At 42.7% G+C, this 24,136-nt stretch overlaps 1 protein-coding gene across 2 annotated transcripts; it reads left to right on the forward strand.

Annotated features, from left to right (window-relative positions):
- Nucleotides 1-10,181: 10,181 nt before the first annotated feature.
- Nucleotides 10,182-10,733, forward strand: LOC131922213 (keratin-associated protein 11-1). 2 transcript variants are annotated; one of them, XM_059276982.1, is made up of 2 exons: nucleotides 10,182-10,557; nucleotides 10,618-10,733. In XM_059276982.1, the coding sequence occupies exons 1-2, from the start codon at nucleotides 10,182-10,184 to the stop codon at nucleotides 10,731-10,733; spliced, it is 492 nt and encodes a 163-aa protein (XP_059132965.1). The 2 variants fall into 2 exon arrangements, with proteins under 2 accessions (XP_059132965.1, XP_059132964.1); XM_059276981.1 differs by having other exon boundaries at nucleotides 10,182-10,733.
- Nucleotides 10,734-24,136: the final 13,403 nt, after the last annotated feature.

Here is a 24,136-nt window from a genome sequence, read left to right on the forward strand (position 1 = left end):
TGATACATGAACAAGGGTATACGTGTAAGTCACATTAAAGTCACACTGGCATGTTTGTGCTGAGTAATTAGAAAATTTCATTTCTAATAAGCAGCTGGAAAACTAACATCAGACTTATATTTGAGCAATCTTTTTTAAGGGTTGGCTCATCTGAATGTCACGTTCATTACATGTGAAAAAACCCAAACGTTTTCCCAGTGGGCAGTGAGAATATCTGCTTGATGGATTGTGTGCCCTGCAGGGTTCTCCTCTTCTATGAAGCTAACATCAGCCTTGTAGAGTTCCCATTAGTTAGACTACCAGCTCAGTACTTGTAGTTATGCTTTTGTCTAGGTGCCAAGATGTGGGAAACACACTCATCTGGCAACCACTGGTTCAGAAGCCATGCCTACAAAACTTGATTATTTCTGAAGAAACCACACATTCACTCTGTGTCTTTGCTTTTATTCTGATTCTCGTTACTTTCTTTGGACACGTAACTTCAGAGTCCAGGGCAGTACTAAATTTGAAATTACTTTTGGAATTACTAATATTCTTGATAGTATAATACAAGATGCAATCCTTCACACTGCAGGTTTCTTTTGGCTTTTTCTAATTATTTTACAATACCTTACAGTAGTATCCAAATCTAGACTCTTCAGAATTGAAAGTTGCTGTGGAGCTCACAGTGGAATTTTGGACAAGGAAAGACAAGCTTGTGGGTGTGTTGATTGGGAAAAATTGGTGCTGATGTTAAACTATGAAGTGAAAGATGAAACAGAACAGCTATCCCAGACCATTCTTTTCCCTGGGAGTCCACTCCATCCACAGTTTATTTCTTTTGATATTTCATCAAAGCAGCTGCTGACTTCAGGCTCTCTTGCTTGTTACCGAAGTCAACTACCTTGCGATAGGCCAAGCAGGACTGACCAATCCCTGTGGTTAGCATCTCACAGCAGAGCCTTTGCCTTGAGCTGTGACTTTATTTACCTGTTGCCGAGCTGCATGGAGGAAAAGACTGGTAATTCCCTCGTCACTTGGTGTACATGTGCCAGGATGACCTCCATGTGACTTACAATAAATTCTCCCTAGAGGTTAATGTCTTGTTTGACCCTCACCCTGCATAATGGCGATTTAGTAACCCCGAGGGGCATTCTAGGGAGGCCAGATCTACCATAACAAATTAATGCAGAAAACTAGGAGGGAACCTGAGAGCGGGACCAACTCATGAGACGGCCTCGAGGGTGATAGTGGCTGACTTTCTCATATTAACTCTACCTTCATAATTTTTACTCATTGTCATGGTTTGATTGCAAAACTCCCCTCCCCAGACACATGCTTTGAGCCTCAATTCCCAGCTCTTGCTGATAGGTTTTGAAGGCTAGGGAAGCTTTAGGGGCTGAAGCCTGTCTGGCAGAAGCCGATTGCTGGGAGCAGGCCTTTGAAGCCCTTGCCTGCCAGTTCTGGGCTGTTTTCTTGACTTCATGCCTGCTATTGTGAAGAAGCCGACAGTTTCCTCCGGCGGCTGCCGTGAGCTTCGCCATGCCTCTCCTGCGGTGATAAAGTAAAGCCCCTGAACACCCAGCCCAAACAGATCTTTCTTCTGAGAAGCTGTTGATGCCCAGCTACTTTGTCACAGCCACAAGAAAAATAACCAATCATACAACAAACTGCAAAACTTCTCTAAAAATATAAGACTGCACAGTTTCAAAGAACTGAGCCTCCCAGACTAGTGAGGTGCTTATCATTTTAAGTAACTTTTGAGAGCTGCTATGTGCCCTGATCACACACTCTCTCCAAAGACTTTCACAGTATTTGGCAGAGAAGACATTGCTATGGTATGGCCCAAGCTACTTGAAAGAGGTGAGAATTGATTTCCTTAGCCAGATTTGTTTTTTGTCTACCATAAGACAAGCGGCTGGTATCTCAAGTTGAAGTTGTGCTTAGGGTTACTCTGCTGGGACCTGGAATTCTTGTCAGATCCCTCACACCCTTCCTAGATAATGAGGCCTCTGTCTATTCTGAACACCCCCAACATGAAGAAACAAGAAATTCTGATTTTCTGAAGATAATAAACTCTACCTCAAGAAGTGCTATGCTGATGCCTTGAAAACTCAGGGAAGGACAGCAAGTTGTATCTCACAGACCAAATATCCTCGTGCAGGACTGTGACCCTTTCTTACTATCAAGAAAATCTTCCACTGACCCTTGGCTTTAGTGATATCTTGACGCAGAGAAGGCAGAGTGATGCTGCATGGCTTCTGATTCTCGGGTAGAAGTGTCTCCTTGCTCCTCCCCTTCTAGGCTTCCCTCTTGAAATAAGTCACCGAGTTGGAGATGTCCTGGCCAAATGGTGAAGTATCCCAGCTGACAGCAAGCCCCAACTGCCGAACAGGAGAGGGAGTGAGTCTCCACAGCCTCTTGGTTGTCCCCATCTGTCCCGCAGCAGAGATAACCTTCCCTGCTGTGTTTTGTCTAAATCCTTGAGCCTCAAGATATATGGGCACAACAAATGAGTGTCTTGTAATAGTCAGTGTGGAAGCAATTTATTACAGAGAAACTGATGATCAGAAGAGGTGACAGGTGCTGGGAGTATGAAGTGGGTGTGACTGAGTCTTATTTACTGGATAGTCTTCTGCATTAGAGCAACTTTCAAAAAATTAAAAAGTTAATTAACCACTTAAAATATTTATTGTTAAAAATATATTAAGCCCATTAAATATTCATTAAATCATGTACTGGATTTTTGTCTGAACAATTGCCATATTCTATATCAATGTTATCCAAATAATACATTTATCTATATTATATTAATTTTATAATATTTCTATCAGTTTAATTTTTTACTATATTTATTGATTGTATGTATGTGTGTATGTGTGCATGCATACATACACATGAACACATGTGCCACAGTGCCTTGCGGGAACTCAGAGGACAGCTTGTGAGACACTATGTGGGTACGGGGTATGAAATTCAGGTCATCCAGCTTAGCCTCAGGCACCTTTCTTTGCTGAGTCTTCTTGCTGGTCCTCAATTGACATTAAAATTTTTATTTTTTCCTCATTTTTATTAGTTACTTGACAATTTTATACAATGCATTTTGATCATACTCACCCTCTCCATTCCTCACAAATCCATCCCCCCTCTCCTATCCACTCAACTTTATATCCTCCTTGTAGCACCTGTGAATTGCCAATAACTTCTTAGTTAGAGTGGGACTTTGTGGCCACCTCCCCTCTCCATACTGGGATCTTGTCTGGCTTGAGTTTACATAGACCTTGTGTACACTTTCACAGCTGTTGTAGGCTCACCCGTTCACTGCTTAAAATCCTTCCCCTATTCTACAGTTGATGTACATCTCTCTTTGGAAAAACAAAGCAATTTTCACTTTGGAAAACAATCAAGACATCAAACTGAAGATATTAGTTACACAATCCTTTAGTAGCTGGGAAAGCAGTGCTTAGATACCAGCCTGGGATAAGGAAAAGGAAAACATGATTCTCTTTGTTTTGAAGTAGTTTAATAATCACTACAATAAACGTGTGTAAAGACTCCCATAGATTCTTATTTGGTCATTTAAGAAATGTCTCCATTTTGAACCTCAGATTGTGTCTAAGATACTTTCTGGATTACGTGGATAGACCTGGGCGTACCTTTACGGGCACCGAGCTAGAAATGAAAAGGTTTGTTATCATGTCTAATTAGTTTATATTAGTATTAGGACTTGTTTATGATTAGAATTAGTTTATACTAGTATTAGAATCTAGATTTTTCTAAATTCAGAACTCAGTACAGTTGAAGGGGATGTTTCCTTGTGGGGAACTGGTCACAGAGATAGTGAAAGAGAGAAGGGAGATCACTGTCCACCCCCAAGGGGCTACTGTAGGGTGAATCTTAGAAGGTCTTATTAATAAAAACAAGCCCAGAGCCAGGTATTGGGATGAATGCCGAAAGATCAGAGAGACAGAACAGGCCACAGCTAACCTCACCTCGCCAACTTCTCAGACGATCCTTTTTCCTCAAACTGGAAGCCTCTGAGTCCTCATCCGGAATGAATCTCAGCTGAACTGCTGCTAAAAGCCTAAAAGCTTAACCAGGCTCTAGTTCCTGGTCCTCACGCCTTATATACCTTTCTGCTTCCTGCCATCACTTCCTGGGATTAAAGGCATGTGCCACCATGCCTGGCTGTTTCCAGTGTGGCTTTGAACTCACAGAAATCCAGATGGATCTCTGTCTCCACAATGCTAGGATTAAAGGTGTGTGTGCCACCATTTTCTGGCCTCTATGTCTATCTAGCAGCTGTTCTGTTCTCTGACCCCAGATAACTTTATTAGGGTGCACAATATATTGGGGGACACAACATCACTACAGCCTACCAAGCTAGTCACTGTTGCAGGTCACAGTGTCAGGCTCTGTAAGATTCTGATATGAGTTTCCACATAGCCTACCCAGAGGAGGAAAGATAGAACCTTGTCTTCAGGTGTGCAGCCCTTACTGTCCAAGCAGGACACCACTTCTCATTGACATATATAAGTTTAGAGCAAGTTAGCATGGACTCACTTGCCGTTGCTTTATAGGGGACCCAGCAAGAAGCAGAGAGGATATGAAAGGCCCCAAAGGCAAGGCTCACTGTTTGTTTTACTTCCTGGAGGCTGGCTGACGCTTGCGCAAAGACTACAAGAAGTGGGATGAGCCCAGTGAAGTAGCACACGAGAAATTGTGACACACTGCAAAGCCCTCCTTGGGGCTTCGCTTTTTCTAACCCTTCACGTGCCAGATAAGCAAATAGTGCTGCAGGAATTTCAAATCCTACTCTACTGCTCTAGGAATCTGAGACCCTGCTGGCCCAGCACTGGCTTTCGAGTCCCCTAGACAGGCAGATCAAACAGTGGAAGGCTGTGTTGAAAGGGTACAAGCACATGTCCATAGTTGGGTGACCTGAAGAGACCTTTCTGCTGTGTCTTTGTGGTTTCTAGCATCCCATCTCTGCGCAGTACCTCATAGGTCGGGGATGGTTCTCAACCAGGGCAAGATACACAGTGAGGGATCTGGAAAGTCTTCTCTCTTAGGCCTTGTACATAGTATTACTTCCTGATGTCTCCTCCCTAGGTGCTTTTTTTCTGTTAACATGGGAGGAGCTGTTTTTTTCTGTTAACAGGGCTGGAGCACAGGCCAGCTGCACGGGGATCTTCCCACATGAGAACTTAAAACAACAACAAAACAAACAAACAACAACCCTAGAGATTCTACTGGACTTCTCTGGTGGGACCTTCATTTTGGTCCATGGTTAAAAAAAAAAAAAAAAAAAAAAAAAAGCACACACTGAAAACCACATGAACTTGAAAGTGGATGGAGAGAGAATGGTCCACTTCAGGAATTCACAACCTCGGCAGCATCCTCTGAAGGCTTTGCTTTCTTTATGCACGCAGCTGCTCTTGGCTGTCTTCCGGTTCCTAAAGCAGCATCAATCATCTTGGTAGACGTCGCTGGCTTATTTTTCTTTCTTTCTTTCTTTCTTTCTTTCTTTCTTTCTTTCTTTCTTTCTTTCTTTCTTTCTTTCTTTCTTTCTTTTTTTTTGGTTTTTCAAGACAGGGTTTCTCTGTGTAGCTTTGCGCCTTTTCTGGAACTCGCTTTGGAGACCAGGCTGGCCTTGAACTCACAGAGATCCACCTGTCTCTGCCTCCCGAGTGCTGGGATTAGAGGCGTGTGCCACCACCGCCCGGCTTACCTCTGCTTTCTGTCTCTGCTGTTGGCACTGGCATGTGTGATTCCACTCGTCTTATAACTGGTGCTTTTTGAAGAGAGTTTACAGCATGGATTTCAGCTTTTGTGGTGTGCCTCACTCAAGCCTCAAGGGCTTCTAATTTCTCAGTTAGTAGGGATTTTAGAGGTTCAATCTAGAGCCCATGTCAAGTCAAAAGAAAAGCAGAGTTACTTAGCCAAGATAGAATTAATTTTAAGTTTTACAGTAACCATAATGTTCTCCCCATAAAAATTTGAATTTTCTTTTATACTTCTCAAGAGGCAATGAGTAGCTTCATTTTGAGAAGATGATCATTTCCTCAAAGCAGAGAATGGCCAAATTTTGTTTTACATTTATTAATTTTTCTGCAAATTCACCATGCTTGATGAGACTCCATTAGTCATTTTCTCTGGACTGGTGTTGGTCAACCTTATGCCCAACTTTCTGATGGAAAGTGTCCTCTGCATACTAAGCCTTCAGCCTCCCACACCTGCCTAACTCATTTTATTCCCGAGTGGCTGGTCTTGCAAGTGATTGCTGTGATTCAGTTTGAGTGAAAGAATCGCTCATTTCCAGGCCATGATAATTATTGTATAAGATTTAGATCATTCTCTACAAATGAGAGCAAATTACCCATCTGTGATGAACATAATGGGCAACAGAGGCTCTTTGATCTCTCTCCGTTTGCTCTCATCACACTCTCTCCTCACTTCGTGCTCTGCAAATGAGAGACAGTAAGTAATCCTCACAAGTTGGGATTTTTTCTGCATTGAAGTTTCATATGGCACAGACTACGGAGTGATAGTGGCTATTTGGATGAGTAAGTTTTTCCCCTTATTATAGTGAAAGTATTATTAATTTATTCCATTTAAAATTGGAATTCTCTGGACTTTATTCAAGCATCACATGATTGTCAGTGGATATATTTGTCTCTGCTTCATTGTTCTGAGCAAATAAGTGAAGGGAGGAAGATTGATTTTGGCTCATGGTCTCATAGACTTTGTCAGCATTCAGCTCGTTCCATTATTCTTGGCACTATAGTGAGGGAAAACCTTGTGGTGTGCATGCTTGTGTGTGTGTGTGTGTGTGTGTGTGTGTGTGTGTGAGAGAGAGAGAGAGAGAGAGAGAGAGAGAGAGAGAGAGAGAGAGAGAGAGAGAGAAAAGCCTGGAATCAGAGGTGTGAGAAGTGGGGGAGGGAGGAAGAATCCATGGACAATTCCTTCGAAGACAGCCACACTGTGCACAGTCTCTACCACTTCCTATAGTCCATTCACTTATGAATATCCTAATGGACTAACCCACATGATCCAATCATTCCCCCAAAGCTTCTGCTCTGAGCCTTGCACTGAAGACAAAGCCTTCAATGTAAGAGCCCCCTCTGAGGACACCATAGCAGACCACTCTACTCTGTAACTCTGAGCAAGTAAAAATCAAATAAGAGATGTGTGCTTCTGGAAAAAAACTGTGTGCAAATGTGAAGTAGCTTTCCTAACACCACGGACAGAGAGAGCTTCAGAGGATGGCAGAGATGTGAACAGAGTTTTCATTTCTAGGTGGCGAGGTCTCGGCCTGTCTGAAAAACATGACTCACAAATGCTGAAGTCATTTAAATATAAGATTTCAGTGCTTTTAGCCACAATGTAAGCACAAACCAGTAGTTTCATTCAGTAATTAAAATCCAAGGAACCCATTCAACCGATTACTTTCATTTAACATCTGCAAAATGGTAGGTTTCGTGGAAAATGGACAAGCCAATTCCCTGCTCTGCTATTCTCTGAAAATTAGTTACGAACATAGCCATTATAAATAATTGTGAGTTCGAACTGCAGTCTCAAGTTATGATGGCTCTCTTGTTTTCCTTTGCTTCTAATGACATTGAATCTCACTCTAGTTAAATAAAAAGTATTAAATGGTATGCAGAATGACTTCCTTCATTTATTTTGTTGCTAAATAGTTAATGACCTGGAAGAGAGATGACTTACTATATCTTTTATACTGTCATCAGTGTGGGATTGATGGTCTGTTTTAAATAAATAAATTTTTCATCACGCTTTAGTGAAGGCATCCTAACATGTTTTAATAGCCCAATTACGACCTGGATGCTCTTAGGCTTTGCTCTATTTGAATTTTCCCTTAGTAGGATACAAACTAAATGGCTTGGATGGCTACTGGGACTCACTGAACTTTGCATCTGTCATGGGGCCTGATGCCTCATTCCTCCATGGAAGTAATGGAAGGATCTGGTGAGATAAGGTACAGGAAGCTTCCAACTCACCAGCTGAATGAGAACGACGTGCTCTTACAGAGCCTACTTGCTGTCCTCCTGAAGCCCACTGAAAGTATTTTCTAGGACTCCTTTCTTGTGATTTTCAGCTTCCAGTAGAAAAGTTGAACAGAGACCGATAATGACTTTTGAAATTCTCAGTCAGGGGCTGATGAGAAGATGGAAAAGGTGTTTGCCTCTGAGCCTGATGTCCTCAGCTCACACGGTGGACGGAGACTCCTGAAAGTTGTCCTCTGACCTTCACACGAAGACACAAGTGTTTGTGTGTACATGCACGCCCCTCCCCTGCAACACACACACACACACACACACACACACACACACACACACTCTTAAAATTTTTTCTGCCATCCAGGAATGTGGTAATGGGTACTGGCAGAGTCTCCCGCCTTCATTCCTTTGGAATTTGCACCACTGAGTTGTCTTCCCTTGTGTCCTGCAAGTCCTCATCTGGTAGAAGCCTGTAAAGGACTCATCTATTATAAAACAAGCAAGCCCATCCCTCTGGCCAGGCACTCAGACCTTCAAACACCATCTGGGACCTCCTTAGTGGTGGAAAGAGCATGGTCACAACATTGTGGAAAGTAGTCATCTCGTTAATTTCTTTCCCCCGGCTCCTGAGAACATTCTTGGAGTCATTGAAGCTGATCCTCGAGGTTTCTAACGCAGACCACAGCCCAGCATCCTCTTCTTTGAGTGCATCATTAGCCTCCAATTAGATGAATGATGCTCTTGCAAGGAGACTTCTGATGACGTCTGGCATAAAACTGTCCTCCTTGTGGCCCTGCCTGTGGCCCTCAAACATATGTCAATCCATTGTTGCCCCTTATGGAAGCCAGGTCTCAAAACTGGTCAGAGTTCACCGCTGTTTGAGGTAGAAATATCTCTGATCACTTAAGCTGCGTTGGAGGGATTTATTTTGTTAGCCAAAGCAGGTGGTTTACCTGTGTACAGATGGACTCAAAGAAACAGTCAGGTTTCTTGCACAGAGCCAACTACATTATACTGAGATGAAGCAAAGGAGAATAGCATGTGTGTGGTTTCCCAAGCAGAAAAGGAATAATTAAATATTTCAGGAACGTCTTCATATCTCCGTTTATTACCAAGCATTGTTTAAGTGCCTGATTCTCCCACCCTTGCCTATCCTTATCTGTGATAAAGACAATGACCTTGGGGAGTCTGTAGTTTAGTCGTGATTAAAATGCGTCCTATCTATAAGGACTTGTGCGAAAATAAATATATGTTTCAAATATATTGAGCAAAATGGGAGAAAGACGCTGTAGCCTTTTAAATTAACATTATAATAATTTTAAAATTAATGAAGCCTGTCTCCTGGCATCCTAATGAGGCTCATGAGTAGTTGTGATCCATTTTTATTAGAGTAAAACTTTTAGGGATAATTCTTACCCAATTTATTTAAAAAGGGTCTTGGCTGGGAATGTAGTTCCACTTAATTAGCATCTAACTTGCTGTCTTGATGAAACAGAAAGGATGCCAGTGCCTTCTCCCATTCCCCTGGTCTTCCTGCTTTGGTCCGTTAAGGCGTGCTGAGGACCACCTCCTGATTTGGATCAATCTTTGTGTCGTTTTTCCTTGGCCCTTCTTATCATTGCTATCACGAAGCATTTCGAAGGAGCCACTCCCTTCATCAGAAGCCCCGTTAGCTGTGAAGAGTGACTGATTAAGTTATGTTGAAAGGATATTAAACGCCAATGGCCAAACCAAGCAGGGTGTGAGCTGGTAATCAGTCCTGGCCAGAAGGGAGAGAGAGTGTGATGGCAGGACAGTGGCATGTTTGGAGTTGTGGCTGGGTGGACACTCATCGGATGCAAGAAGATAAATGGGGGGGGGGATAAACTGTGGGTAAGGATGACCCACAGCTTTGAAGCCACCGAACCAGCACTCTTGACCCAGACTAAGTACAGAGCAGGAGACTTACGATTCAGTTACCAAACTCCTAAACGTCCTTTACGAGGGAGGAGGCTTCCCGAGAGACAATTAACCTGTAGATTCACAAGATGTTCTAAGGCAAGGGGGTGTGAGCCAAAGAAGCCGAGGCAACAAGCACGGGGGCCCCACCCATGAGCAAGGGTATATAAAAGCCCGGGAGCCTGGAGTGGCATTCACAGTTCGGCTAACTTCAAGGAGACACGTAGCCTTCGCTCTGCCACCATGTCTTTCAACTGCTCCACAAGAAATTGCTCTTCCAGGCCAGTAGGAGGACGGTACACCGTCCCAGCAGGTCCAGTCGCCACAGCTTCAGCCCGTGATGCAGACTGCCTGAGTGGCATCTACTTGCCCAGTTCCTTCCAAACTGGTTCCTGGCTCCTGGACCATTGTCAGGAGTCATGCTGTGAGCCCACTGTCTGCCAGCCAACATGCTACCAGAGAACTTCTTGTATCTCCACCCCTGTCCAGGTAACTTGCAATCGACAGACTACCTGTGTCTCCAATCCCTGCTCAACTCCCTGTAGCCGGCCACTCACTTTTGTGTCCAGTGGCTGTCAGTCCTTGGGAGGCATTTCCAGCTCTTGCCAACCAGTGGGAGGCATCTCTACCACTTGCCAACCTGTGGGAGGCATCTCTACTGCCTGCCAACCAGTGGGAGGCATCTCTACTGTCTGCCAACCAGTGGGAGGCATCTCTACTGTCTGCCAACCAACCTGTGGAGTCACCAGAACATACCAGCAGTCCTGTGTATCCAGCTGCCGAAGAACTTGCTAAGTGCGTAGGAGCCCGTGTTCCAGTTGAGTCTCCATGCTCTGCCAGCTGCGTTTCTTCCTGTATGCTGCCTGAATACTTCATCACTGACCATTATTGACTGCCCAGTTGCTGGCTGCTAGCTATGTGCAGGCTGCCTTTGACACTCTAAAATGTTTCTCACCAGCACAGATTAACTTTAAGGTTTGATTTCTGGTGCTGTGTAAGCTTCTCGATGCTTCACCAAAGTCTTCGCCACCCTCAGTCCAGTCTGAGGTCTCGTGATGCTTCCAGAGGCTCTAATGCCAACAGCCCACGTCTTCACCTTGCTCCTGTATCTCCTGGCTTCTGCTTTTGTGTCTCTAATAAAGGGAGCTTGTCGCTCTGTGTAATTCTCAATAAACTTGCATTAGTTGGCATTGCAACCACATGTCTGAGCCAAGTTTTTTATTTGTGAGGTTTTGTTATTTGTGAATAATCCTTCACGGATCAGAGTCTGACTTTTTTCCTTTCTGAGCACAGGAGACGGGCATAGTGACTGCGTTCCCAGACAAGCCAGAAATCACATTGTGTTTCCTTGTTAGGAGAATGTGGGTGGGTGAGGGCTGTGGTGAAACACTATGAGATTTGACAACTGATTTGACCTCTATAATTCCTTGAAAATTTGAGGGGCCCACAGAACAGCGTCCATGGAGGTAACAGATAAGCTGTTTAGGAAGCAAAGGAGTTCAGGGAGTTGCCCAGTGAAGCAAGCAGTAGAGCAGAGGACTGGAGTTCATGCTTTCCTAATTAAAAGATCAAAAGTCCTAAGTGGTAACCTTTGAAATGACCGCTCCATGATCAGCTGGGCTGGAGGGAGAATGAAGAAGGAAGTCTAGTTGATTCTAGACCTCGGGAATCACTGTATCCAAAGAACCAAGTCTAGCTATAACCTTTCCTCATTCTCTGGAACCAATCTGTGGTCCCAGACATGCTTAGTCAATGGCATTTAGTATATATATATCTTGCAGGAGAGACTTAAGAAAAACTTGAGGAACATTGTTTTATCTTTTAATATTTTTTTCTTTTGTGCTTTTGTGGTGCTAAAGACTGAAACAAAAGATCCTTGTGTCTGTTAGCTAAATACTCTACCTCTGAGGCTCAGCTCCAGCTCTGGTATTGGTTTGTTTTAACCCTCATAACCTGGCTTCTTGCTTGCTCTTTCCTGCAGTCCATATGCTAATGAACCAAACCATCTGGATGGGTGGGAAGTCCATGTGCCAGCTTCTTTCGTCTTTCAGGGAAATGTGAGAGCTAGCTACCGGTGGGGCTGCTCTCGCCCTTCTCATCTGTCATGTCCAGAAGCACATCTCAATATGTTCTCTTCAGAATTGTGCCGACAGACACAGAAAGGAACAATCATTAGCTAAAATAGAGACATAAGCAGTGAGCGCCGCAAGTGGCAGATGCCTTTTCTCCCAGCAAGAGTTGCTTTGTGGAGGCTCCACGCATCATTCTCTGTTGCCAGTGCTAAGTGTTTTTCTTATTTTACCAATGGCTTTTCAGAGGCAAAAATGTATAGACGATTTCTATATAGATGCAGTATTTTCAATTTCTGCCTCTGCTGACTCTTCTTCAAATGTTCCCTTTATCAAAAAGTGTTGGATATGACTCACATTCATCTTTCACTAAAGCAAGACATGGCTTTTGCTGCATGCTCATCCCTGTCCTTTCTTTTTAAAAGAATTACTCTGACTTTCCAAAATGTCCCGGTTTGTTCTAAAATACAGATCACTGTGTGTGTGTGTGTGGGGGGGACTCTAAATGGCCCTTTCTGTTTCAGTTAATGTGACTCTCAAATACTGTTTCTCTTATTCACTTCACATATGGTTTGGAAAATTCAGAGACTGATAGATAATTTTTTAAAATTTTTTATTTTATTTTACTTTTCTTTCTTTCTGCTTTCTAGGTTCCAATGAATATATGTCTTCTCTTTTTATTTATGTGACTAATACTCTAAATAAGAGTGGTATATTCATAATACATATTGAGATAGGTGTTATAGTCTGATATGACAGTATTTTGCTTGGCCTGTTCATTGCCCTATGAACAGTCAAGTATATTGGAGCAATCTTGCCAAGCTATTGCTGACCTTCATTTCTGTTCGGAGAAATACTATTATTGCTTTTGCTATTATAACAGTTCTATTTATACTAGAACTTTGGAAGTTCTCTCCATCCTTTGCTTTATTACATAGTAAATTTTAAGTTTGTCTTGGAGAACAGTCTTAAAGATAGAGACGTGATGATTCTTAGCCTAAGGCCTGGAAATGCAATTTGTACCCAACATTCCATCACTGTGGGAAGTGCCGCTTTTGCTGGTCTGTGTGGGTCTGCTTACCTCCTCAGCCCTTAGCTCACTTGGGAACCAGAAGCAAGGATAGCATCTCCTGTCTCTGTTTTCAGGAAGAGTCTAAAATAATGTGTGCAGGTTTCAAGGGGGCCATCCATCCTTTGATACGGAAATTCACCGAGCTGTCTCTTGTTGTGGGGAGTCGGGTGTTTTTGCTTTTCTTTCTTTCTTTTTTTTTTTAAGTCATGGCTGTCCCCGAAGCTCTGGGAAGCTTTGATTTTCAGTAAATTCACCCCCTAAGGCACTTGGGTGCCGGCATGTCCAAAAGACTTCATTGCAAGTTTGGGGACATAGAGGTCATTTATATTCTGGTTATAAAATATGTGATAAAAATTTCACGTGGTAAAATACACATAGCATAGAAGTCACCATGTTAAATATTTTTAAATGACTTTCTGTGGAACTCAGTACACTCACCCTACTGTTGTACTCAGTACACTCCCAATACTATGCCACTGATCACTTTTGGATACTTTTTTTTTTTTTGGTTTTTCGAGACAGGGTTTCTCTGTGTAGCTTTGCGCCTTTCCTGGGACTCACTTGGTAGCCCAGGCTGGCCTCGAACCTACAGAGATCCGCCTGGCTCTGCCTCCCGAGTGCTGGGATACTTTTTATCATCTCATGCTGATCCACCCTGGCCTTTATCTTCTTTTCTTGCCAAATTCAGAACTCAATTATTCCCTCCTTCCTCCCTGTTTTCATCTCTCCCCTCTGCCTTTCATTCAGCAAATACTAATGTCCTTCTGAGATCAACTCTTCAATAGTAAAGAGAAATATGATTCCTGGGCCTTAGGGAGCTCAGGGTCATAGAGTCATTGCTAGGACTTCTCTCTGTTCTGTGTGTTTCCCTCCATAGGCTTGCTGGTTCCCTTTCAAATGCTTCATTTAACATTGCATACAAATGCTTTCAAAGATGCATCACACAAGTTCTCGGTGTACGGTGTCATCATTCTGTCTTTCTTATATGATGCTTGCTGATTTTAAAATGCAGCAATTACTGAAGGCATGTGCTACTCTAGAGTATTTGACTTTACATACAAGAGACATAGGAAGAGTCAAAGGAACATATAGAGTTAGCCAAAGGACAGGAGTCTCAGAGTAGGCTCCGGAAATACCCACAGGGCAGACCAGGTTAGATCTGCTGTTAAGACCTTGGCCTTGTACAAACTCATCCTATCTCTTTGGATTTTCAGGAAAAATTTACACATGGTTAAAAACATAAATATTTTCATGAAAGACTTTATACTTAGTTTTATGAATCTGGAATCTTTTCTTATTATCACCTCTGGCTTCAATCTCTGTCATAGAATGTGTGGTTTTGAATTGAACTGCCTGATGGGCATTTTCAGAGGGATTTTTGGTTACAGTGTAGTCTGATTTATCAACTAGGTGTAATTGATATGGTACATTTCACATTATAAAACAGTTATGATTGGGAAGCAGGATATATGAGCATGGGTACAACTATTTAAAGCAAGTAGTTGTATGGTTTCTTGTAAGAATAAATGATAAAGATGATGAGATTGCTAAAATTCTGTTAGTGATAATTGGTGTGAGGAAGAAATACAGACTATTACTCTGACCTAGAGGATTTATCTGCTGATCTACAGGTTTCATAGTTACTACCCTCCAAATGAATGTCCTAACGAGGCTCCTTCATAAAATGGAATTTAATCATTTGGATTGGAAACTCTGTGCTATTTCTCCACTAAGTATTTGTATCTATCTATCTATCTATCTATCTATCTATCTATCTATCTATCTATCTATCTATCTTCTATCTGTGTCTGTGCATAGGCACACATGTGTGCATGTGCATGCCACAGTGTATGTGTGGAGGTCTGAGGACAGTTTGTAACACCATCTCTCTCCTTCTACCATGTGAGTGCCAGTGATGGAACTCAGGCTGTCAGGCTTGGAGGCAAGTCCATTTACCTGCAGAGCTATCTCACTTGGCCCTCATGGGGCATTTTTTATGACTGTGCATTTTGGCATCTTATTGTAACCCTAGCACCCAGGAGGGCACTGCAGGAGGATGGATGGGCTGCATAGCAATATCCTTTCTTAATAAACCCAAATCTCATATGAACATGCAAACAAGATGTTAAAATCTGTAAGACCTGGCAGTAACATACAAATTGGACAGTGATGGAGAAGACCATTTTTGTCATAAGGAAATGTCCTTTAAAACCCTCCACCAGACCAGTTTGTCTTCTTTTGGCTAATGGTGCCAATCACGGCCTGTCAAGTTGTCTATCACCAATACCAGATACAACTTCATATGTGTAATGAAGCAACAAGAGTTGTTCCGTCTTCCTGAGTTGCAACAGGGATTCTTCCAAGTCTTCTGCTTTACATTTCCTCTGCCTCTCCGTGGTAGGGTTCCCTCTAGGCCTCCATGATCTTACCCTGGGTGCTATGATGAAGTCCTTATCTGATCTCAGTGTTTCTCTTCCGGTCTCATCCTCTCTTCACAGCACCACCAGGTGCGTCTAGATTGGTTTACCGCAGCCGTTGTGGCAAAGTCCTCCAAACTGGTTTAGGTAATGGCTTCCATAGGCACCCTTCCTTTTCCATTGCTGACAATGGGTAGAAAAGCAACATTCACTGGAAACTAAAGGGAATTTCCCCTAGAGTTTACCTCAGAGACAAAAGTTAGAATTGCAAATCCTAGGATTAAGAGCTGTATTCGTTTTCAAATGGATTTATTAAAATGAGGACAGAACTGAAGCTATTTGGTAGCTCTTGCCTAGACATGAGTCCATAGACTTGTCTCTTATCCCTGCATGAGATTCTGGGATGAGGCTGGAAAATGTTTCATTTATGAAATAAAGTCTTCATGTGGTATGCAAAGCACATATAATCTTCTGAAAATCAAGAATTTGGGGTGAGGACATTTTTTTGATAAAAGTCACAAAACTCAGAGGCAGAAGGTCTTGTATTGAATTTAATTCAACCACACTGACAATAAAGTAAGTCCTTTGATCTCTCTGCATCCCTGGCCACTCCTGTGTAAATGGGGCATGGGGATATTAATGCCTAATTTAAGTACTAGCCAAGGTGAGACTCATTGCTGTCAAAGATAAACCTCACGGTCTTGAGGGTTTGGCACAACAGGAATTTATTTTCTGCGCATTCAAATTGTGAAGGTATGTTCCTGCTTCATATAAGATGACTTAAAAGTGTCAGCCCTTTGTTTTGTTCTTTTCCAATCTTCCCCCACAAGGTTTCCAGGTAGCTTCAGGAGTTCAGAGTACAGGAGATAGCACGGGGAAGGTGTGCTGTGTCTTCTCACGTCGTGTGGGCAGGTTTCCAGTCACTAGGTCAGGCTTATGAGGGAGGAATCGGGTTCACACAGGCTAGGTGTGGGCAAAGAAGAGGACATGGGTTTTGTGAATGGCTAATTTGTGCTTGCCACCCTGCGTCATGTGATTGAAGAATGAAGGAGTATTTGTGAGATCTCCAGCTGTAGCAGGTTATATCGGTCTGAAAGACTCCTCTCGCCATCGTCCACCAAAGGAAGCCTGTTTTAGGAAACAGAACTCCAGGAAGGATCCATGTGTGCACTAATCCTCTAAATTCAGGGATTGCTAGTGATGTTTAAGGACCTATCTTTCTAGGAGACATAACTTTCAAATCCCTAGGAAAATATTTCTAGAAAAAATTGCAACATAATTTATTAGTCCTTGGTTCTCACTTAAAAACAGCCAATTCTGGCTGTAATAACTGGAAAGAATTCAGACAGTTCTGACTTGAAATAGAAATAAAAGTTGATGGGGGCACCTGCTTCATGAATGAGACACAGGTACTCTATTATTATTATTATTGTTTTTATTATTCCATTTTCTTCTGGGACACATAAGCCACGTAATTTTGTTTCAAATTATCTAGTCTGGCTCTTATTTTTATGGTGTATAACCTCATATTTTAGGGTATGTATCAAGGCAGAGGCCTTACAATTAATTTATGTAACTCCCACACTTAATGGATCAGGAAACAGAGGGGCAATGAGTGACTTACTTCTCAAATAAAATCCAGTTATAGGAATAAGGGACCTCTAATATGCAGGTGTCACTGTTGTGAGTTTCTGGCTCCATGGTCACTCTTATTTCCAGATGAGTTGCTATGTAAGTGGATTGTTCAGGGATGTCATATTTACTTATCATCACTATGAGACTCTATACTCTTGACAGGGGCTTCCATGTCTCTTCATTTTTTTTTTCTTTTTTTGGGGGGGGGTTTATATAATATTTTTTATATATTTAATTTTTTTATTCATTTTACCAATCACAGTTTCTCCTCCTTTCTCTCCTTCTGTTCCCTCCCCTACCTCTTTTCTATGCCTTATCCACTCCTCAGAAAGGGAGTCAACAAAGCATGGCATACCAAGTTGAGGCAAGACCAAGCTCCTCCCTGCCTGTATCAAGGATGAGCAAGGCATCCCACCATAGGGAATAGGTTCCAAAAAAGCCACCTCATACACCAGGGACAGACCCTGGCTCCACTGCTAGGGGTCCCACAAACAGACACTGCTACACAAATGTCACCCATATGCAGAGGGCCTATGTCCATCCCATGCAGGCTCCTTAGCTGTTGGTCTAGAGTCTGTGAGCTACCACAAGCTTGGGTCAGCTCTCTCTGTGGGTTTCCCTGTAGTGATCTTAACCCCCACCCCCTGCTCATATAATCCCTCTTCCCTCTCTTCAACTGGACTTCTGGAGGTTGACTTAGTGCTTGGTTGTGGATCTCTACTTCTGCTTCCACCAGTTACTAGATGAAGGTTTGTGTTTGTCTTTCTGGGTCTGGATCACCTCACTCAGGATGATTTTTTTCTACTTCTATCAATTTCCTTGCAAATTTCATGATGTTGCTGTGTGTTTTTTTTTTAACCACTGATTAACACTCCATTGTGCAAATGTACCACATTTTCTTTATCCATTCTTCAGTTGAGGGGCATCTAGGATGTTTCTAAGTTCTGGCTATTATGAATAATGCTGCTATGAACATAGTTGAGCAAGTATTCTTGTGGTATGATGGAGCATCCTTTAGGTGTATGCCCAAGAGTGGTAATTGAGGTAGATTGATTCTCAGTTTTTCTGAGAAATCGCCATACTGATTTCCAAAGTGGCTGTACAAGTTTGCACTCCCACCAGCAGTGGAGGAGTGTTCCCCTTACTCCACATCCTCTTCGACATAAGCTGTCATCATTGTTTTTGTCTGGATTTCTTCCAATTTTTTGTTTGTTTTTTTTCCTTGATTCTTTTCCTTTTTTCTTTTTTCTTTTTTCTTTTTTCTTTTTTCTTTTGTTTTTCAAGACAGGGTTTCTCTGTGTAGTTTTGGTGCCTGTCCCAGATCTTGCTCTGTAGACCAGGCTGGCCTTGAACTCACAGAGATCCACCTGGCTCTGCCTCCTGAGTGCTGGGATTAAAGGCGTGCACCACCACTGCCTTGCTCCTTGATTTCTTTAAGAGAATTTTTCATTTCCTCTTTATGGGCCTCTATCATCTTCATAAAGTTATTTTTAAGGTCATTTTCTTCTGCTTCCTCTGCATTAGGATGTTCAGGTCTTGCTGTTGTAAAACCACCAGGTTCTGGTGGTGCCACACTGCTCTTTATATTGATGAATGTATTCTTACACTGTCTTTTACCCATCTGGGTTTGAGATAATTATAGGTTCAGGTGTTGATTCTTCTGATGTCTTTGTTGGTTGGGTCTTTTGTCTCTTTATTGTCTGTTTCCTTTATTGTCTTTTGGCCTGAATGGCCAAGAGTTCTGGTGATTGTCTGGGTGTCAGGTTGAATAGGGTTGTCTCAGCTGAGGTTTATGGGGGTTTGGGTGCCTAGATCCAGCATATCATCCAGTTCTGGCTGATGTGGGCTTTACTTGTGCCTGTGGGGCCTGTCTTTCCAACTGGTATCAGTTGTGCCTGTGGGGCCTGTCTTTCCAACTGGTGCAGGTGGCACTTGTGCCTCTAGGGGCTGATGATGTTGTGGGGGATGGTTGGCCAGGAGGAGGATGATGGATTTGGTGGGTTTGGGAAGAGGAGTGTGTCTTATAGGTTACAGTGTCCAATGGGTGGCGGTGGTAGTGGAGCAGCTGGCCTGCAGGATTCTGTGCCTTCCTTTCTTGAAATTCAGATGTGATTGAGTTCTCTACTGACATTGGCTTTTTCTGGCCATCCATGGGTAGGGCATACTGAAGGAACTGCTGTTATTCCAGAGGATATAGTGCATGGTTGACTACAATGGTCTGATCACCTCCTTCTGGTACCTTCTCCACCCTGTTTGACATGATTATATTACCTCTCAAGGTAGATGGTGGAGCAGTAAGGCTGAGCTGCCACACAAATGAACACCTGCAAACAGTCCTGGCTGAGGAGTCAGCCTGTCACTGTCTTGCCCTCTTTCACCTGCTCTTTTTACCCCTCAGTGCATCCTCACACGATCTTCCCTCCTGCCCCCCACCACATCACATTCTCACTATTGATGGCTTAGTATTGCTCTGTGTCTTTAAGTATTGATATACCCCATTTGGAATAAGTATTTGGGACAGATTTTGGTGTGTATCAAAATGCAAATGTAACTGGGTTCCTGTAGTTTACCTGTTAAAGTCTTGTTTGGTGTGATGTCAACAGTAGCATTGAAAAGCAGGTTCCAAAGAGCAGATTCTTAGGAAACTCAGATCCAGTTCATTTAACGTGATTTGTTTCCTTTTTTCTCACATTTTAACATTATTATTATTGTGGACTAGGAATCTCTGCTAGAGGAACACATCACCTAGTTGTGTGCGTCTTGTGTGTGTTTAACCATGAGGGAGTTTTATCACAGACTATTAATCTGTGAAAGCCTTTTTATTTTTTAAACATTAGTTTTTCTTCATCTTTGAGAATTTCACATATGTATATAACAAAACATGGTCATATCCTCTTCCTTTTCCTACCTTAAACTCATCCACAAGTTTCTCTCAACAGAACCCCCTCTAACTTCACGTTCCCTAAATTCATTATTATTTATGGTAGTTCACTACTCCAGTTAGTGCTGCCTATATGTGTATGGTTGTGGACCTATCCACCAGATCTTGACAAATCTGCCACTTCAGAAAAGACCAGAAAAAGAGTCTGTCAGATGCCAACACAGACAACAGCTTCTGTTCTATCTCTCCTGTGAGCTAAGGATGAGGAGAGTAAGTCACATGATTCTTAGGAGCCATAATAGAAATGTCATGACTTCCACAGGTCCCAGAATGGTGAGATCTCCAAGAGTCATTGAATCAGCTTATCACGTGTATCCAGTGCCACAATCAGTCAAGCAGGCTAGGGGATCAGACTCTGGTTCAGGATCAAGGCTGCCAAGCTCCAGTGTCCTTATGTGCTTTGCACAAGTGCTATTCAGTGTCATCCATCATTCGCCCACATCCCTGGTGCCATAGCAATTGGAAATGAAAAATTAACTTGTGAAGAAATGCAGCTGACCAAGCTTTGTAATGTTCAGATGAGAAACCTGGATGTCGCCAGGTGATTTGTAACATTCACATGCCGTGGACGCCAATGGCGAAGCCTTTGACTTTTAGACTGGTTTATGACCTTTTTCTTGTTTCCTTCCTTGGAAAATGTATTTCTGAGTAGATGTTATCGAGTGAGTGATGTTCTGAAGCTGCTGACTGGTCTGTTCAGGGTCATGGGGAGATTGATGTTTAGAATTAGATCAAATCCTCCTCCTCCTCTTCCCCTTCTTTCATTTCTTAACAGAAGGCTCTGCTTTCTCATTTTATCTCTTAACTTTGCATACCTGTCCTGATAAGATGCATCAGATTACCTCAGAAGACACATCAAAAAAGATCTTCTGTGAACTCTGAGGTGGCTTGACACACTGGAAATTAGGGGACATTCAGATGACTTTGCAGCATATTGGTTCTTCAGGGATTTCTTCATTCAAAGAATATGTATTGAACATCTGATACTAACTAGCCTTTCCCCTCTTCTAAAGATTCTAATGCAGTGGAAAAGCAGCCATAAAAATAACCTGATAACATGAAAGCCCACTCTAGAGATGCTGATGTGGACATGCATTTATAGATGGAAGTGGGTCCATGGAATTTGTAGGATCACTTTTTTTCCTCATGAGACATATGGGAAGGGTTCTCAGGGAAATATTTGAATTGCTTCTGTTTTTAGAAAAATTATTGATGTGGCATCTCGACTGCAGTTTTTTCTCTCTCTTTTCCTCCCATTCCCTCCCCCTACCTTCCCCTGCCCACCCATCCTTTCCTCCGTTGTTTCTGTTCAGAAAGGGGGAAGCCTCCCATGGGTATCAACAAAGCACAGAATATCCTGTTCTGGTAGGACTAAGCTCCTCCCCTTGTATTAAGGCTGGGCGGGTGAGGCACCTGAGTATAAGGAATAGGTTCCCCAAAGCCAGCCAAAGTGTTAGGAACAGCTCCTATTCCCATTGTTAGGAATCTCACAAGTAGACCAAGCTATGCAACTGTCACATAAATGGAGAGAGCCTATGTCAGTCCCATGCAGGCTCCCTGGTTGTCAGTTCAGACTCTGTGAGCTCCTATAAGGCCAGGTTAGTTGTTTCTGTGGGTTTTCTTGGGATGTCTTTGACCCCTCTGGCTCATACAATTCTTCCTCCTTATCTTCAACAGGATCCCTCGAGCTTGGCCTACTGTTTGACTGTGGGTCTTTATATTTGTTTCTATCAGTTGCTGAATGAAGCCTCTCTAAGGACTTTTGGGCTAGGTACCAATCTATGAGTATAGCAGATTATACTTAGGCATCATTGTGCTGGCATTTTTTTTTTCTTTCTCCAATTCTGTTTGGTTCTGTCCTAAGTCTCTGGGCCATCCAGCCTCTTGGTCCTGGCACTCCAGGGGTAGGCTCACTCTCATGGCATGGGTCTGAAGCTGGATCAGTCATTGGTTGGCCACTCTCCCAGTCTCTGTGCTACCCTTACCCCAGTACATCCCATTGGCAGGACAGAGTGTAGGTCAAAGGTTATGCAGCTGGGTTGGTGCCCCAGTCCCTCCACTGGAAGTCTCACCTGGTCACAGGAGGTGGCCAGTTCAGGCTGCATGTCCACTATTGCTAAGAGTCTTAGCTGGGGTCATCCTTGTAGATTCCTGGGAGTTTCCCTTGCATTAGATTTCTACCTGACCCTGAAATGCACCCCTTGTTTCCAGTCAGCTCTTTCAGATTGCTTCTTAGTGTCACAGGATCTGGGGAAGATGAGGCATATCTGTTTTTCTAGCATCTGGCAAGCTGGGACAGGAGACCAGCCTCAAATATAAGTAAGGTTCTGTTTTGAAAAAAAGAAAGAATGATAAACACTGAAAATATACAAACAATATATATCAGTAACATTGTACAGACTGAATAGTTTGCATTTATTTGTATGTGGATAATCTATATATGAAATATATATGTATAGTATACACACATACATAGAAAAAAGGAAGAAAACCAACATGAAATCACAAGGTTCTTTTAGTGTGTGTGGAGGAGAGTGGTTTTGTGTGGAGACAAAAGAGGGCACATTCCCTTCGACTGAAAATTTAGCTCCAAATTCTAGATGTGTCAGCTTTTCAGCCAACCTGTGCAGATCTATTCTGCTGGAGCTGGGATCTGAAGACCTGAGAACACGGGGGGGACTACAGTCTAATGCTGTGAACAATCTTACTTCAGTTTCAATGTACTTAAAAAAAATTAATTTACACCCTGGGCACAGTTTCCCCTTCCTCCTCTCCTTCCAGTCCCCCCACCTCCACCTTCCCTGTATTCCCACCCTCCAATCCACTCCTCTGTTTCTGTTGGCGGTCCCATGGATATCAACAAAACATAGCATATCAAGTTGCAGTGAGTTGAAACAAAAAAAGCAATGATCTAAGGAAGTTCAGGAAAACATGTAAATAAAGGTCAGTAAGCACATACTAAATGTTAACACACCAGCCCTTTCCCAGAACTTCCTCAGGACAGATCAGTTTAAACACAATGCCTGGCACATACTGTAGACTATGTCTGGGCGAGCACAAAACAAGGCAGAAGGCCATATCCAGATTCAGGGCACACTCATCAGATTGGGTTCTATAGCTGTGTTCTGACATCCTACAGGAATAAACATGTCTCATAAATTGAGTGTAAATGTTTGTCATAGGAGGCACAAAATCACGTCCAAGAACAATCCAGGGAACAAAATGTGCCCGAGGTAAAAGACTCTCTTCTTTCCTGGAGCCTCTTTCACAGCTCCCCAAGGCACTGTTTACTATGCATCATCCCCTTGACTGTGTTCCAACAGAGGCATGACAGTGTGTGCTCAGAAAACAGCAAACTCCAATGTGGCTCCGAAAGTGTAATTTTCGGTGACTATTAGGAAAGGAAGAATGCCTAGAGATGTGTAGGTGTCGTGAGTACATGATGTCACAAACACAGATGAACATGGCTTTGTCTTTCCATAGTGTCAGAACATTTTGAACAACAATAAATTTACAAGGTGGAACAATTTTTTATTTTTTTATGCAATATATTTTTCCATAATATTTTTATTGATTATTTGGGAATTTCACATCATGAACTACAAGCACACTCACTTCCCAGATCTCCCAGCTCCCCACCCTTGTGACTTCCCCCTGAAAAAAATAAAAGAAAATAAAATAAGTCCAAATTGTGTTGCCCATATACTCCTTAGAGCATGCTCAAACTCCTGGTGACTAGCTCCTTAACGAAAACTGAGTCCTTTTCTACCTGAACCCCTGCCAGAAGCTATTGGTTATAGAGAGCAATACTTAAGCATCCTTATCACAATTTTTAAGAGTTTACTTCAGTGGCTTTCGATCTAAGCTGTTGCTTTTTGGGGGTTGCGGGTGAGGTGGGGGTTGTCACAGACGCCTCTGTGACCCTCTTTCTCAACTGTGAGTCTGCAGTTATCAATGCCATAGCAAAAGTAGCTTCCTTGCCCTTTACAGTCATCAGGAGCATGGATCATTGATTTGCAAATGGTTTCTGGAGACAGCAGGAACCACAGACATCCATGTGGTCT

Source organism: Peromyscus eremicus, chromosome 12 (genome assembly GCF_949786415.1).
Source record: "Peromyscus eremicus chromosome 12, PerEre_H2_v1, whole genome shotgun sequence".
Taxonomy (NCBI): domain Eukaryota; kingdom Metazoa; phylum Chordata; class Mammalia; order Rodentia; family Cricetidae; genus Peromyscus; species Peromyscus eremicus.

Coding starts and splice junctions, on each gene's coding strand:
- LOC131922213 (XM_059276981.1), top strand. CDS start 10,182: ATGTCTTTCAACTGCTCCACAAGAAATTGCTCTTCCAGGCCAGTAGGA.